The sequence below is a fragment of the Buteo buteo genome, chromosome 11 (genome assembly GCF_964188355.1).
Source record: "Buteo buteo chromosome 11, bButBut1.hap1.1, whole genome shotgun sequence".
NCBI lineage: Eukaryota > Metazoa > Chordata > Aves > Accipitriformes > Accipitridae > Buteo > Buteo buteo.
The window spans coordinates 20,335,497-20,350,844 of record NC_134181.1 but is presented as its reverse complement, the minus strand read 5'-3'; the positions used below and the strand labels follow the sequence as shown (position 1 = coordinate 20,350,844).

Below are 15,348 nucleotides of genomic sequence, written 5' to 3'. Positions count from 1 at the left end.
GCTTCTCTTGGACATTTCATCTTGGTGGAACAGGCAACTGTGTCATCACCTGTGAACAGCTCTTAAATTTGTACTTCTGGTGTAGATAATCCTGGGAACTTGATGTTCATCAGCAGAGGCAGTAGCCACTTGAACTGAATCTCTGTGGCCTTGTAATGAAGTTCGGCTTTTGTGTAGGTTCTGTTTGAATCTCATTATAATGTTGGTCTAATATTTAACAGTGTTTTTGGCACTGGGGCAACGTCATCAAGGCAGTTCTATTTCTTGGCCAAATGAGAAGCTGTGTCAATACGTGCCTCTACCCTCATCCCTTAGTTTGTTCTTGTACTAACGACACTGTTGCCATACTGAAAGACTCATCGTAGGTGTGTACTAGGTTCGACTTCTATTATCAGTGAGAACACAGAACACTTTACATGTGGAGATCTTCTGCATTGCTTACACCTCTTCCTTTCTCACAGATGGTATCAACGTGGCTCACTGAAGTCTGGTACCTGGGTCCGTGGGGAAATAGCTTGTTCATTCATAGTTCCTAGGCTTGTGACACTTACTAGCCTGACTCTCTGGTAAATTGCTAGACAGGCCCTGACCTGAGATGCTACTTTACGCACCGTTTTGTGGCTCAGAAGTAACAGATTTGGGCCCTTTCCTGCTTTTCATACTATGATCCACATAGCCCCTGGCTTTTCTTCATGGTTTTATTAACAATCTTAGAACTAGTAATCTGCAGCTACTATTTTTCTCCCCTGTGAAATAACAAATGCTACTCTTTATGTCTTCAACTACAATTGTTAGCTATTTTCCTTTCCCTCACTTCTCTAAAAATAAATTATCAGATGCTGAAGAGAAATGAAGAAAGTCCACAAAGCAGTCCACATCAGGGCTGCTTGGTTTTCTGTGGGTTTTGGGCTTATTCACAGATTTAAATTTTTAGTATCATCTTTGCCTATTCCGAGTACTAAAACCAGTTATTGGTTTTCATAACAATTTTGCCCCTCTTTCTCTTTCAGCCCTCCAGTATCACCTACCACGGTGGGTTATATTGCAGCTCCTCCGGGAGCTGTAGCCGCTGCTGCCACTGCCACCCACACTCCAATTCTGCCCCAGCCTGGAGCATTAGTCCGTATGCAGGGCTTGCCATATAACACAGGAATGAAGGAGATACTCAGTTTCTTCCAGGGGTACCAGGTTAGTATGCAGTCCCTCTCCTTGATATTGTATTTGGACCGCCGAGTAATGATCGGTGGGGATCAAACTGAGCAAGTGAGTGCTTTTGGAAGTTGCTGAACAAGTGTGCAAGCTCTATGTTGTATATTTAACTGGCAGACCAAAGTATAATATACAATTTGCCTTGTTTCCTATATAATAGACATATCCTAATTTGAAAGCAGTGATTGTCTAGGGTTAAGGTTTGAGTTTGGAGAGGGAGAAAGCGCAGAGCCCCAGTGTGAGTGGGGCTGCAAATGGGGCTGCCAGAGAAAGGTGAGGGCGGCCAAAAGCTTTCAGTTCTGGCCGCTTTTTGGCGGGAGCCCTAGGTAGGGTCAGTGTTTGATCTTCAAGACTTAAGTGTTATAGCCTGCTGAGAGCAAATTTCTAGTACAAAAGGTGTTGACCTAGGTGTGGTGACTTGCTTGCAAAAGGAGACAGACAGACACCTCTGTCAGACACTCTTTCAAGGACTAATTATTTTGGTTACAAGCAGAAACATTTTCCATTAAAACTGTGTTACATTGCAACCTAAAGGAAAACTGTATTTTCCAAACCATTTTATACTGATAGCCAATATTCTACATGCTGTAGGTAACTTCAGTCGGTATGTACTGATTTAATGCTCGATCAGTGAGCAAACACATAGAAACTTACCTGCTTGAGGAACACTAAAAAAAAAAAAAAAAAAGCACCATGTACAAACATTTTTTTTCCAGCAGCACTTATTTGAATTCATGGAATGGGTCTTTCCATGTCTTCTGCCTTTCATCTCAGAGGATATGGTATCTCTATCCGTGTTTTGTCACCACGTGTTTGTTAAAAGGAAAGATAATTGAATATTGTATGTTCTGGTGAGTATTTAACTTCTGTGGATAATGGCACTTACACAAATACCAAATCTGCACTTTTGGTACTACTCAAAAGCCCTGAATTAAAATCCTCTTGGTGGGTCTCAAACCACTGTTCAAGTGATATGTGTGAAAAGAAGACAATTTTTGCATGTTTGTCCTTCAAAATTCTGTAAGTTGGATAACAGTGGTATTGCTAAAGTGTAAGATGCAGATGTATTCTTTTTAATGCATAGCAGCAGTTAATATGAAACATTCAGGCATGGTATGGGTTTTTTTCTTCTTTTTTTTCTTTAGAATTCTTAAAGGACAATGGGCTTTAGTTTGTAGAGCCAGATGTCTGCTATGTAAATGAGTGTAGACTGAGAACAGATGCTTAAATATATATGTTCTGAGTCTTGAGTATTTGGAAGATACAGTGCTCCACCTGTTGTGGCTTCTTTTCAACTGTTACATTTACGTTTGAAAGTAGTTTCTCATACTTGGTTTTTCAGTGGAAAAATTTGAAGGTTTAGCTTATAGCTAAATATAAGCTTAAAGCTATATTATTTAGCTTAAAAGTGTGATGAATTTTGACAAACATTAAAAAGAAACTAAATGTCATTGTACTTTATGGCTTTTTCTTCAACAGATATTTCCAGAGTTCAAACCAAGTTTGGTTACTTGTGGCTTTCATGATTTCATCTGTTCATCTGTTGCTTAGTCATTGATATTTCACCTTTTTTTTTTTTTTTTTTTTTTTTTTTAACTGACTGGGGTTTTTGGTAGATGGATGGTGGGTGTATTAAAACTTTAAGTGAGGAAGGCTATTTTCTAAATTGAAATTCAGCTAGATGTGTAAGTGCACTGTTGAAAAATGTGACCTGGAACTGGTCAGTGAGAATGTCTAGTAGCGCTGTCTTCCACTAAATCTTCAGTTTAGTGAATCTGAACTTTGGGTCTGGTGCTGAATTTGCCCTCTTCTTTGTTTTTGCATTTGGAGAGCAGTTCATGGTGTTGTATTGCACAATTAAATGTCTCAAATAGAGATTTTGCTACAAGATGAAAACTATATTCTTCTGCTGCAACCTCCTGTCATCATCAGTTACTGTTATTAAATTGGTCACCTCTTTGATTTCTTTAGAAGATGGTGTCCAAATGGGATCGGGTTCAATATCTTATAAAGGAGCCAAGGAATTATTTTGAATTGTTCTTGGAATCCCGCATGTGGTAATGCTAGTTTTATACTTGCTCATTCCTTTAGGGGAAAAAAGAGGTGGTGACTTACTGTGTTGGGACGATATTATGTCTCTGGAGCAATAACTAATCTTTTTTTTTTTCTTTTTTCCTCCCCTTTCCTCTCTCCTCACATTATTTTTTCATTTTCTGCTGCTGCCCAAGGATTTATTGCACGATGCTTCTGCTTGTTTATAAAGTGAGCCACTAATAATCACCAGTGGTTTGGGCATGGTTTTAATTTCTGTATAACTAACTGATGTTGGTATTCAGTGGGCTTCAATGTTGGTATCTGGGAACCAGATTGGAGATGCTGAGATTGAAGGGTGATTTTTTGTCTTTGTATGTCCTTGTATGAAGAGAACAGGTTTTAAGTTTTAATTCTTGCTTTATTCTCTTCTGTTTTCTTCCTTCAGTCTTCATGGGCTCTGTGTATTGCATGTATGGATATGTTGCTACTTAAGTGAAAGTACCTTTCATACCAGACCTGCCTCTTAAGAGATAGACTTTGCTTATCGTGGGCTTCAACACGCTGGTCTCAATATCAGTACATGCTTCTAATAATAAAGAAAGTAAAAATCTGCAGATCAGCATTTTAATTTTAATTTAATTTTATCAGCAGTAGCCTCTTGTTTAGTGGTTCAACAGCTTGATTTCTTGTAGTTCTGCTTTGTTTTCATTGTTGAAAATTCCTTCCAGATTGCATGTGTTTAATGTATGTTGCATTAAACAATTTTGAGAAACCTGTGAAGAATTTTAATAGTAAATCTTAGAGATGGTAATTTTCCTCCATCACCTTTCTGTATAATATTGTAGTGTACTGTAATCTTCAAGAGAGCCAATATTATTTCTCGCTGATTCAATAGGCAATTCATGTTAAACTGCTTTTTTGTTGTACTGTAATGCAACAGGGCCATTGATTTGACTCCAGTTATATATTGGATACATAGCTAAAGGATACTTAAAAAACCAACAACAAATAACTCCCATAACAATCAAAACCGCAGCAACAAAGAAACCCACTATACAATTCAGATAAGACAGTGGGATGACGATGACAGTAGTTGCTCTGACAGGTGCTAAAACACCAGCTGCTCAGCAGATGCTGGTCTTTGGGCGTTATGTTGAGGTAAGGGATCTATGGATGTTTACAGGAAACTTCCCTTATAGTTTGAAAAATATGTGATTGTGAAGAGACCTTTCTAGAATTAGGAAAAATAATTTGTATTTCAGATCCTATGGGGAAAAGTTTGAGGAAGAAGTAGTGCAAAAATAGTGAAAAAATTACATGCAATAGACTTTTCTGTTACTTTAGGCCATTACTCTGTACAGCTGTAGAAGCAGTGAGAGAGATCAAGTAAATAAGGAAGGAACAGGTGTAGTAGTTGAGTGATGGATTTATGTGAAGTTGTTTGTGGATACCAGAACAAAATTTTTCACTAAGAAGTATTTTTCTTTATTTACTGGCTAAATCCTCTATGGATTTTCCTCTTTAGCCACTAAATGAATCAATGAGAAATATTTCTAGTCTCCAAATAATGACCTAATTTTTTTTTTCTTCTTATGAGAATGCATGTTTACTGCTGACATGAACAGAGTTGGTATTCTGACAAGAACTGTGAGGTTTATGTATAAGTAGATGCAATTTAACTGTGCCCATGGTCTTAGCTGGCCAAAAGCTAGTTCACAACTGTTGTCTTAGCTGGGATTCAGCATGCATTTAGTAGTAGTTGCCCAGTTTATTGGAGGTTGGCATGAATGTAAAGTGAACTCATGACTGCCTGAAAAAGACTGTGTGGATTAGTTCTTAGAAAGCAGACTTGCTCTTTAGGTAGGTTGTGTATAAGTATAGTAGTATGTTTCATTCAGAACTGGTAAAAAAATAAACTAGGAGAAGACTAAGATTTAGGGACCACAGTCACCATCTGAGCTTTATTTAAAGCCTCCTGAATTTGCTGAAAAAAGGTTAGGATGGGAATGTAGAGACTTCTTTGTGTACATGTTTTTATGTAAGAGAAGCTTAAAAGAAATACTGTTCTTTAAACCTATACTGGACTTAGGTGCCTTTTATCTGCAGCTAAAAAGAGCTTTTGCAGTATATTAATCTTCCAAGTCTTCAGAGACCCAGAATTCAAGGCTTATTGAGGGGGGGAGGAGGGTGGTTTGTGCTTAAAACGTAATAAGGAAGTGAAGTGGATGGATGGCTAAATTCCAAGGGCATTAACAACATTTCTCTTTTGTATCAGGACAGCAGGCTTCATTGTTACTGACTTTTTAGGGATTAGGGTTTTTTTCTCTGAAATGCATGCTTAAACAAAGAAGTATTCTCTGTTTTCTATGGTTTCCTTTTGAAATCTGATGCTTTGTAGTCTGAGAGGGATACCCCATCGTCTCTGTGCCAATTCTAGGCATAGCCCCTTCTGACTAGGGAAGGGAAAGAGGATGTGGTAGAGGAAGAATTCCTACTTACTGATATTTGAAGTCATCTGGCAATATAGACATTATTATATGCTCACCACTGTGCTCTCAGGATAGAGTATGCTGTTTGTTTTGCTTTATTCCTAAATTTATCTTCCACCTGGAAATGTTGTCTATGTGGAGAAAGCATCTATGAGACTGGGACTAGTAAATTAGTGGCTGCTGTTTCTGTCTGTTGCTTCCCATGCTTGAAGCAAGCGACTAAAGTGGCACCATCTTCATGCTGTATTTTTGGGAACAGGCATTATGTATTTCACTGTCTGTTCCACAAAGCATTCAGGTGGTTGCTGGTGCTTGTATTGGCACTCCTAAAGTACAATTGATATACTTCAGTGGCAAAGCCAGCTTTGGGTATTTCTCCTGACTCTTGTGCCAAAGGTTGCAGTTAGCTACTCATCAAATCTGATTCTACATTCCAGACTTACTGTATCTAGACTTTTTTCGAAAGTATGAGAGCTGGATTTCTTCCCTTTAGGAACTGTTCTGTGATAGAGTTTGTGCTAGTTTAGGCTAGAACTGCAGCTGCAATCCTGATGTGGCCATTTTGCCTATGATGTTTTTCTTTTCTTTCATTTCCCCTTGTTTTTTTTTCCAGTTGGGACATGTCTAAATATGCTTTCCAATTTTAATTTTGTTTTTAGCAATGGATGTTTTTCCCCCTAGATTGCTTTGCATATGCTGTTTTTAGACTGATCTTTAAACGTCCACTATAGGAACTGCAAAAAATGAAATTAAAATTAATGTCTCACTGGTTAGTGACCTGGTTAAATCTGTGCACAGTCTGTGAGAGGACAAGAACAGTCCCATATTCCCCTCAGTGTAACAGGTATTTCTGAAATAAATAAAATAGCTTGAAGAAAAAAAAAACATGTACAAGGAGGGAGTATAGTATACTACCTCTTTATTAACCAGTCTGTCTCTGATTTCTATCATCTTAAAAAGCTTTGCACTGCAATAAGCATAGCAGATAGTCTGTCTGGGAGATGCTACCATACTGGAGGTAATTGTTGGTCAGAAATGGTCATCTCCTTTAGGAGAGTGGAGTTAGTGCTATTTAATGTACATCTGTCTTTTATTATTATCTAGTCTATTGTAATATGTTATTTAATATTATAATTACTATTTAATATACGCAAGTTGAAATATCTCTGCCATTTCAAATGTTAATACCTAGAAAGGTATTTACCTTACACTTGTAAGGTAAACTGCTGATTCTGTAGAGAAGCAACATGTCATTCAGGAAACATCATTTCGCCATTATTAACAGACGTGTCTTAAGCTATAAAAACCCCTACTGTCACAGGGGAGATAACAAGAATGTAGGGAACAGGAAATGCCATTCTTCACTATTTGATGTAATCTCTGTTCCAATCAGCTGTGGGTTTTTTCCCAGTATGTATGCATATTCTTCCTGCCATCTTGCAGCCTGCTGTAGAGCTGATGGTTGACCCCAGAACCTTATTTAGTAACCACTTGCAAAGGTTCTGTTTTGCTTCCTTCTCCTAGGTTAGGTTCTAAATGCAAACCTTATCCCATACCTAGTTTCCATATTTAGTTTCCATCTTTCTTGATCCTAGTTCCCATCTCTGATCACTGGAAGAAGTCAGTATAGCACCAGAGTGTATGCTGAGAACTGTATGTCTTGATGTCCTTAACATCTGAGGCTGACTTTTCTAATGGAGCTCTTCATTTAAGGGGGGAGGGAGCAAGGCAGCAACTCTGAGGAAAGAGGCTGTGCTTCAGTTCAGAGAAGCAAGGAAGGTGGGAATGAGAGGATAGTGGGATAAGAGGAGGATAGTGGAGGCACTAACAGTGAGGGCTGCTTTTAATTTTATTTCCCTTAAATTTAAGGGGAACTATTACAGTATTTAGTAACTAATAACCAGTTATTTGTGTGTTAAGGGTAGGTATTTGAAAATACAATGTGAAGTTTCATATTATCTCAGTATTGTCATACTGTCTCAGGTCTGAATAATGTGTATACAGGAAACTGCTAGAATCTAGCTCAGTGAACTTGCAACTGGTTATACTGGGGGGTTAAACCACTAGGTGGTATTTTTCAAATCTAAATGGAAGCAGAATTTGGCCTACTGCACTGTAGGGGAAGCTAGCAAAACTGTATTTCCATTTTGAGTTTATAGGTTTACCCTTGGCTTTACACTGTTTGTCCTGCATGGTTGGATGTTTTTGTTCTGTTCTTATGGGTTTCTGAAACGAAGACAGAATCAGAAGTATTCATGATCCTGTACTTCCTCAGGCAAGTTAGGGTAGTTTCCATTTCATTCACAGGGAATAAGAATTCTGTCACTTTATTTCCTAGCTTGGTTTGCAGTACTACTTTTTGAAATCTGTAAGTTTGAAGAATTTACTGTTCCACAACTTCTGTTTTAATTTTAACTACAGTCTCTTACCTAACTTTTTGTGATTAAAAGTTGCTTCTATTGCTAGGTATTTTGATCTCTCTCTCAGCCTAGGCCTAAGCTCTGACAACTTTGTCATTTCTGTGCAGGGTAGTTTTCCTACTTTCGTGTTTTCCACATTGTTTATGCAGTTCAAGTGTAATGTTTTAAACACTGTCCCTCACAAGACTATAGATCTTTACCTACTGTACATCTACTGATAATCTAAAGTATGTACTATCTTGAGACATTCCTTCCAAAGAGTAAACTTACATTTTGTAGATTTGTTTCAAGGGCAGGTCTGGGAACTGATAAATCTAATATTTGCACGATCTGGTTGCCCTGGCAGAGACTATCTAGAAAATACTTCTTGTATTTGTCTTTTACTTAATGGCATGGGTCTAGATGTGAAGGTGGCTAGAATTCAGTAGTAAAAATTCTGGGAGGTTCTTCTTTTCTTTTACGTTTTCTGGGCTCTCGGTTATTGTTCTCTGTGGAAGGTGTATACTCTGATGGTTGGGTTTTTTTCTCTTCACCTTCACTTTGGATGGATACATGTGTCCTGTATGCCCAAATATAATACCTTTTTCTCCCTAAGCTGGCAGGAGACTTTTTGTTTTATAGAAATACTGAAGGAAGGCAGCATAGTATGTCTACATTGTGTGCATTTGGCAATCCTCTAAAACCTTCGTGCCAAAGGGCCATTTTGGGGGAGACTGGAAACTCTTCTTGCCACTGAAAGGATACTCTGTAACCTGGGTTATGCTAACATTTTGTCGTCTGGATTACAGGAGGCATTCAAGTAGTCTTTACAGCATGTGCAAGAACGCTTAGTCCCTTTCCAGGATATATAATTTGGAAAGATTATGAGATAGATACAAAACAATGTTTCATATTCCCCAAGATCTATTTTCTGACTATAGATTTCATATTTGTATCAGGGCCTCCAATAGTATGCATGATTACTATTTGGATTCAGGATCTCAAATATTTTTTTAGATCTGATCCACATGTGGGGTTTTTTGTTTTAATTTATTGGTGTGACTGTGTTGTACAGTCATTATTTTTATTTTAATATTCTTCTACTACAAATCTATCATGATGCAGTTACACTGTATACTTTATTTCTTTTTCCTATATGGAAATGTACCATACTAGTATAAATGCTATTTTAGCTTTTAAGTGCATTCATGCTGGGACGTTAATTTTCTTTTAACTACACTGGTGTAGTGTATGTAATGCAAGTGTTATATGCAGCTGAAGTGTTTATTACTCCACCCTAGAGAAGCTGCTGTTTGTTTTCATGACTGCATAAAAGTCTGAATGAGATCCGTACACTTCTTCTGATCCCCCACTTCAGTATGTACGCTGGAAGATGCTCATCTGTCCCAGTGAGAGTCATTACTGGAAGCATGATTATGCAAACTGAAGAGTTTTGTTACCTGATGCTGCTGTCTCATAAGTAGAATGAAAGAAGGAGCATTTCGTGGTCTGAAGTATTTCCCTTCCTTGATAAGGAACAGTTGAAATACACAGTTTAGAATATTACCCACATGCATTTACTTTAAATCTATTTCTACAACCAGTAATTCAGTTGATGTATTTTTTTTTATCTTGCATAAAAATAGTATCTGTCAAATTCACTGTCTCCTGCCAGTTGTTACAGCTGATGCTCTTAATTATGGTTGCAAATGATCATCTGTGTGGCTTGCTGTACCAGAACTGTTCCTTCTCTTGCTGATTGTCATATATCACACTTGTACTGTAGTATGCACCTGATGACTACAATGGCCTTATTCAGCTGAGCGATCAAGCAAGGAGTATGTTACAAGCACCGAAAGAGTGGGTCTGTTTGTAACTCTTTGTAACTTCTGAAGAAGGTAAGATGCGACTGGCAGAAACTGGGTCTCCAGTGGTGAATGGGAAGGGAAAGAAGGGCTTGGTGATACAGAGTTTTTTGCTTATGGCTTTTTCCCCTTTGTAGCTTGTGTTGGTATCCTTGCTTTAATCTTTCTGCTTTTGTCCTATTAAAAAATTAACTAACCCAAGGAAATAGGCCAATTGTGATCTGTAGTTGATGGAATAGCAGTGGTGGAGGTAGTGTGATTGCCTGGTTCTGCTCAGATGGTGTGTTGAACTTCGAGAAGGGTTTATTAGTGCTTGTTTCTCATGTGAAACTTTCAGTCCAATATTTTATTTTTAGCATAGTCATAAAAGATGGATTTTTTTTTTCTTGATATGGCTATAAAGCTCACACAAATGTGTGTGCAAAAAACCCCAAACCTCTGGCTTTCTCTTTCCTGTATTATATATCTGTCTAGAAATTAATTTCTCTGTTTCTTGGTCTCCCTAATGCAGTGTGAACTATTCCATTCTTTTTTTTAGGAGAGGTTTCTTTGGTGTAGTGGCTTTCTAATGCAACTAAATTTGCCAATGGTAAACTTCCCTGCATTTTTGGCACTAACACATAATTCTTAAAGAAATTTTGTTGTGACCTACATGGAGTTTGTGACATCCCATTACCATTGTATTCCATTCAAAATGCTACTGACGAGTTACTATGTCTTTTTCTCTTTAAAAAAAACAACAAACAAACAAACAAAAACCAAAACCAAAAAAACCACACACAAAACTTTCAGTACAAAAATGACGATCAAATACTGTGCCTTGATAGAATTACCTTTGCAGGTAAAGTTACCTTTGCACGGTCAACTAGGTCGGTTTCTCATGATACTTTTAGATCTGCTGGGGGAAAAGTACACTAGAGGCTGCATGGTCTGGTGGTGTACAGAAGAACACCCATTATTTATTAATCTGAGCACTTCCATATTTACGTGACCTTGGACAACCTGTTTGGGTCTCTTTAAACCAAATCAGCAATAGGGTTCTACTGTGTATGAGATTGGAAACAGTCTTTGACTAGAAAATAATTCATGGAGTAGCCCATCCTGAATTCTAAGCAGTCCAAAGTAGTATCATACAGATACCACTCTTTTTAGAACAAAACATCCAGAAAAAAGATTTGTATGGATTTGAATCGATATTTTTTAAAATATATGAACATAAAGAAAATCTATTTCTATCTATAAATAAGAAACTAAAACTAGTGTGTCTTAATAAACCCCTTCAGTTTCTTTTTTAACTCTTAATTACCTTGCTTGCAGAACGTGTAGACTTCTCTGCTAACTTTCTATGCAGATCCTAACATTGGTATTACACCAATGTTGCTATTTAAACTACTTTTTAAAGTTCTCCTCCGTGCTCAGACGTCTAACTGTGCTCCATGTGTGTTTTCAGCTGACTCTGAACTGCAATATTAAACTTACATTCTGGACTGATGGTAAATGACTTGATCCCATATGGATTAACAGCAAAGAACTGGTTTAGAGCAGACCATTTTTAGCTCAGATTTGCAGTGCGACCCAAACTGTGTACAACTTTCTCTTTGAGCACAGTGTTATTCTGAAATAAACCAAACCTGAACTGGGCTTTGGATGTGATGTTTTTTATTTGTCTTTGAATTTCCTTCTGCATGCCATTTCTTGACTAACTTTAGTTCTGTGAGAAGAAATTATATGAGTCTGTACTGTCTTGTACATGCTTTTAATTTCTAAAGTGTACTGTTGCTTATATCTTAAGAATACTTTTACTGCCTGCTAAGTGTTCGGGTGAGTGAAACTCTGGCATGTACTTGCTTTATTTTCATAGGTTTGAATGTAAAGCTGATCAGAAACTGCTACTGGTAATAACTGAGAAGTCTGATATTTCTTGCAGTATACCAGACACGCATAAATTCTACAAAAATTGAAACCCTTAAATATTTTAACCTTTTCTAAACTCATGAGGACATACGTCACATGAACTTAACTTGAATTGGGTTAATACTCATTAAACTGATTTTCCAGCATAGACTGTATGTTTTGTCTGGCACTGATTTCTCCAACAAATTAACCTTGTATGCTGAGCTTTTTGATCCTTCAACCTTTGGTTTTGAAACTTCACTGAGATCCATTTCTACCCAACAAATAGGGCTTCCAAACTTAGCTTGAAAGGGCTTCTAGCATGTTATCAGAAATGGCTCTGGTACCATAGGGCAGAGACAGCTGCTTTAAACGCAGCATTTTGGAACTGCCTTTTAAGAATTCATGAGGGCAAATGCACTCCAAAGTAAATCAGCTCCAATGACTAAATAATCTCATTTGCTATCCTGCTTTTTTCTTAGCCTTGTTAAAATTACAATAAATATATCTTTAATTCAGTTGGACTGCACCAAATTTTACTTTGTTTTACTGAACAGCCTTTCTTGCACTGTATACCTGTGTGAAGTTCAGCTCATCCTCCCAACACTGAACTCGCATACAGCTCTATAACATTTTTTTGTGTGTCAAACTTTGTGTGTGAGTATTCACATACCTTATAGCCTTTGTCACTTAGCCAGTAGTCCACATAACACAAGAATTATTCACTGAATGCCTGGACTTTCTTGCTCCATTTACCCTTTATTAACATCCAAGTCTTTTCTCATTAGCCCTTAATCTGAATTACTTCTCTAGCAAAATCTTTGCATGGAATTATGTCTACATCATTCTGTTCAGCCCACCAGCAGAATAAGAGCTGCTGCTGTTCGCCAAGCTAAGACTGAATTCTTTTAATCTTCAGTCTCTTCTGCTCCTTCCCATTCTCAAGTCCAGAAAGAACCTTTTGCCACAGACACAGGAGTGGAGTGAACCTGATGCACAGCATTAAAAACTGCATTTCCACGTGTGGTCTCTGGTCTTTAATAGTTTTTTCTCTTTTGTCTTGTCATACCATTGCAGCTCCATGCGGATTCCATCCTCGTGCTTTACAACTTTAGTGGCCAGCCCAGTGGAGAGGCATTGGTGACTTTTCCAAGCCTGGATCTAGCTAAGAAAGCAGTGGCTGAGAAAAATGGACAGCTCCTGGGAAGCCGCTATGTAGAACTGTACCTGGTCTAACTAAACACTCTTTGGGGGATGGGGAAAGAATGTTGCACTCAACACCGTGCCTTTTGCAAAATAAGAAGTCTTCCCTTGCCACCCAGGCAGCAGCAAATGTGCCTTTTCAGCATAATATGTTGGAATGCAGAGTGGTACATGTCCTGTATTTAATTTGAAAAATGGCATATCCTATGCCAAAGATAAAGTGAAACCAAAAATTATGCAGTTTATTTACTTAATTTCTAATGTACTTGTTTAAAAATAAGCAAACCCACTCCTGGCATCTAGTTAATTCTGAAGACAATCTAATAGCACTTCAGCTATTACAGCCATGGGAGAAACCTGTTCAGTAGCATTTGAAGTGGAAAGCGAAGCTTGAGGCATTCAGAGTCTTCTGTGTTTAGTTCTTAAGAGTTTACACTTGACAAGCGTCTGGGTTTTGTAGAGTTTAAATGTCTTTAGAAAGGTCTTTTTGGAATGCATAGCTTTCCCAGTTCAAAGCATAGATCACGTTGATATTTGTTTTGGTTTTTTTTGTTCTTGACTGGAAAATACCAGGATGCTGGACCCCAAATGCAATTGTGCTTTTTCCTCATGTTTTCATTATACATTGTTTTGCAAAAGCCATATGTGTCTTTCTTACCAATGTACTGCTGCCAACATGTAAAGCAAAAAAATAAAACCAACAGCAAACCCAGAAAAATCCTCCCTGCCCACCCATAACTCCCTGCTCCCTGCCCCAAACTTTTAATCTCTGCAGGACAAAAATGGCACATAAACCTGAGTACTAATAAGTTATATTTTTTTATTTAAGCATAATAGCTTTCAGATACTGTATTAAAGATTTTGCTCTAGTTTATGTGCATGCAATTTGTTTACATCTTTAAACTACTTTATTTGTATATTATGAAACAAGATATGTTGAAATCTAAATCCTCTAGTGCATGCTTTTTCTTTTTCCCTCTGTGTGTATATACATAAGCTAGAAGAAGTACTTTTACGTCATGTAGCATGTGTTTAAAAAAGACATCTGCTGTAGAAGCACTAAATGACTTTGTTTTTACTGTGCCTTACTTAAACCATTCCAAGTGCAATACCAGCAGAGCAAAACGTAATGAATCCTGTTGTGACATGTTCATGGATGTCTGAATTGATCTTTTTTTTGTTAGTGTACAATTTGAGTTGTACTTAAGAGCTGAATGATGTATGCTTCTTTATATTACAACAAATAAAAGAGATGCTTACGATGTGTATTGGTTTATGAAAGTAACATGCTTTCTTTCAGTGTATTTTCATGGGGCATCATTCTCTGATAAATAACCTTTTACTCATTTTTCTCTTTCTCCTAGATTTAGGTAAGCATATATATCTTGTGAGAGTGGTGTGGGTTTTTTTGTTGTTTTTTGTTGTTGTTGTTGTTTTGTGGTTTTTTTGTTTTTGTTTTTTATTTTTTGCATGTGCTGGTAAGCCAGAAATATACATGATAGATATTTCTCTTGTAGTGGAACACTTTTTAGGCAATGTGATGTAACTGTTTACATGCTTAGTGCTCTCGTTCTGGTGCCAGAGGAAACAAAGTACTGAACTTGAAATGTTGTTTGTGTTTGGATTTAATTGACCTAATGGCTGACTTGCCTTTCTGTGCAATGCAAAATGCTACATTTATGTCATGATGGAGCCAGACAATCCTTCTGTAGTAATAAAGGGGGGGGGGGGGGCATGGAAATCATATTTCTTAATATGATAAGGTTTGTTTCTCTCTGGTCAGAAGCATTCCATGCCAGATGCCGTTTCATCATTAAAACCTCCCAGCTGAAGTTTTGTCACAGTCAAGTGGGACTGGAGGAGAAGTTTTTTCATTGTTGTGAAGTGGGACTGTTTGCATTAATCTGTTTCCAAGATTTGTTTTGGTGAAGTTTACAGAAATCTTACTTTTAAAGTGATTTGAATACTAGAGAGGGTTGTACCGTTATAATTAACATTCTCATTGTGCCTTTGAGGAGAATGCTTGTCTCCCTTTTAAAAATTTGGGGAGTCTCTATCCTGAGCAATACAGAACCTATGCCCTGTAGCTACCACTCCATTTATTACACTGTTACATTCTGCCCTGGTCCATCTGGTCACCTCTTGGTTACGGCTTTGCAATCAGTTGAAACATCTTATTTTTCTCTTAGTAGGCTGTATGGAAGTTGTAGTTTTCTGTTAGCTAAAATGGTGCTTAATCTACTAAAAGCATCTAGT

The 15,348-nt window shown here is 37.5% G+C and overlaps 1 protein-coding gene across 3 annotated transcripts in view; it reads left to right on the top strand.

The window, feature by feature from the left end:
* ESRP2 (epithelial splicing regulatory protein 2) overlaps nucleotides 1–14,735 on the top strand; it is a 46,871-nt gene extending 32,136 nt beyond the window's left edge. Inside the window, exons 15-17 of one of the 3 annotated variants that reach the window (XM_075040285.1) lie at nucleotides 1,011–1,188; nucleotides 9,918–10,029; nucleotides 12,967–14,735. In XM_075040285.1, the coding sequence (XP_074896386.1) occupies nucleotides 1,011–1,188; nucleotides 9,918–10,007 (268 nt within the window). In that variant the 3' untranslated portion in view covers nucleotides 10,008–10,029; nucleotides 12,967–14,735. Of the gene's footprint in view, nucleotides 1–1,010; nucleotides 1,189–3,437; nucleotides 3,472–9,917; nucleotides 10,030–12,966 lie in introns of those variants that run through there. The other 2 variants (XM_075040288.1, XM_075040287.1) reach the window with 2 other exon arrangements.
* The last annotated feature ends 613 nt before the right edge of the window (nucleotides 14,736–15,348 follow it).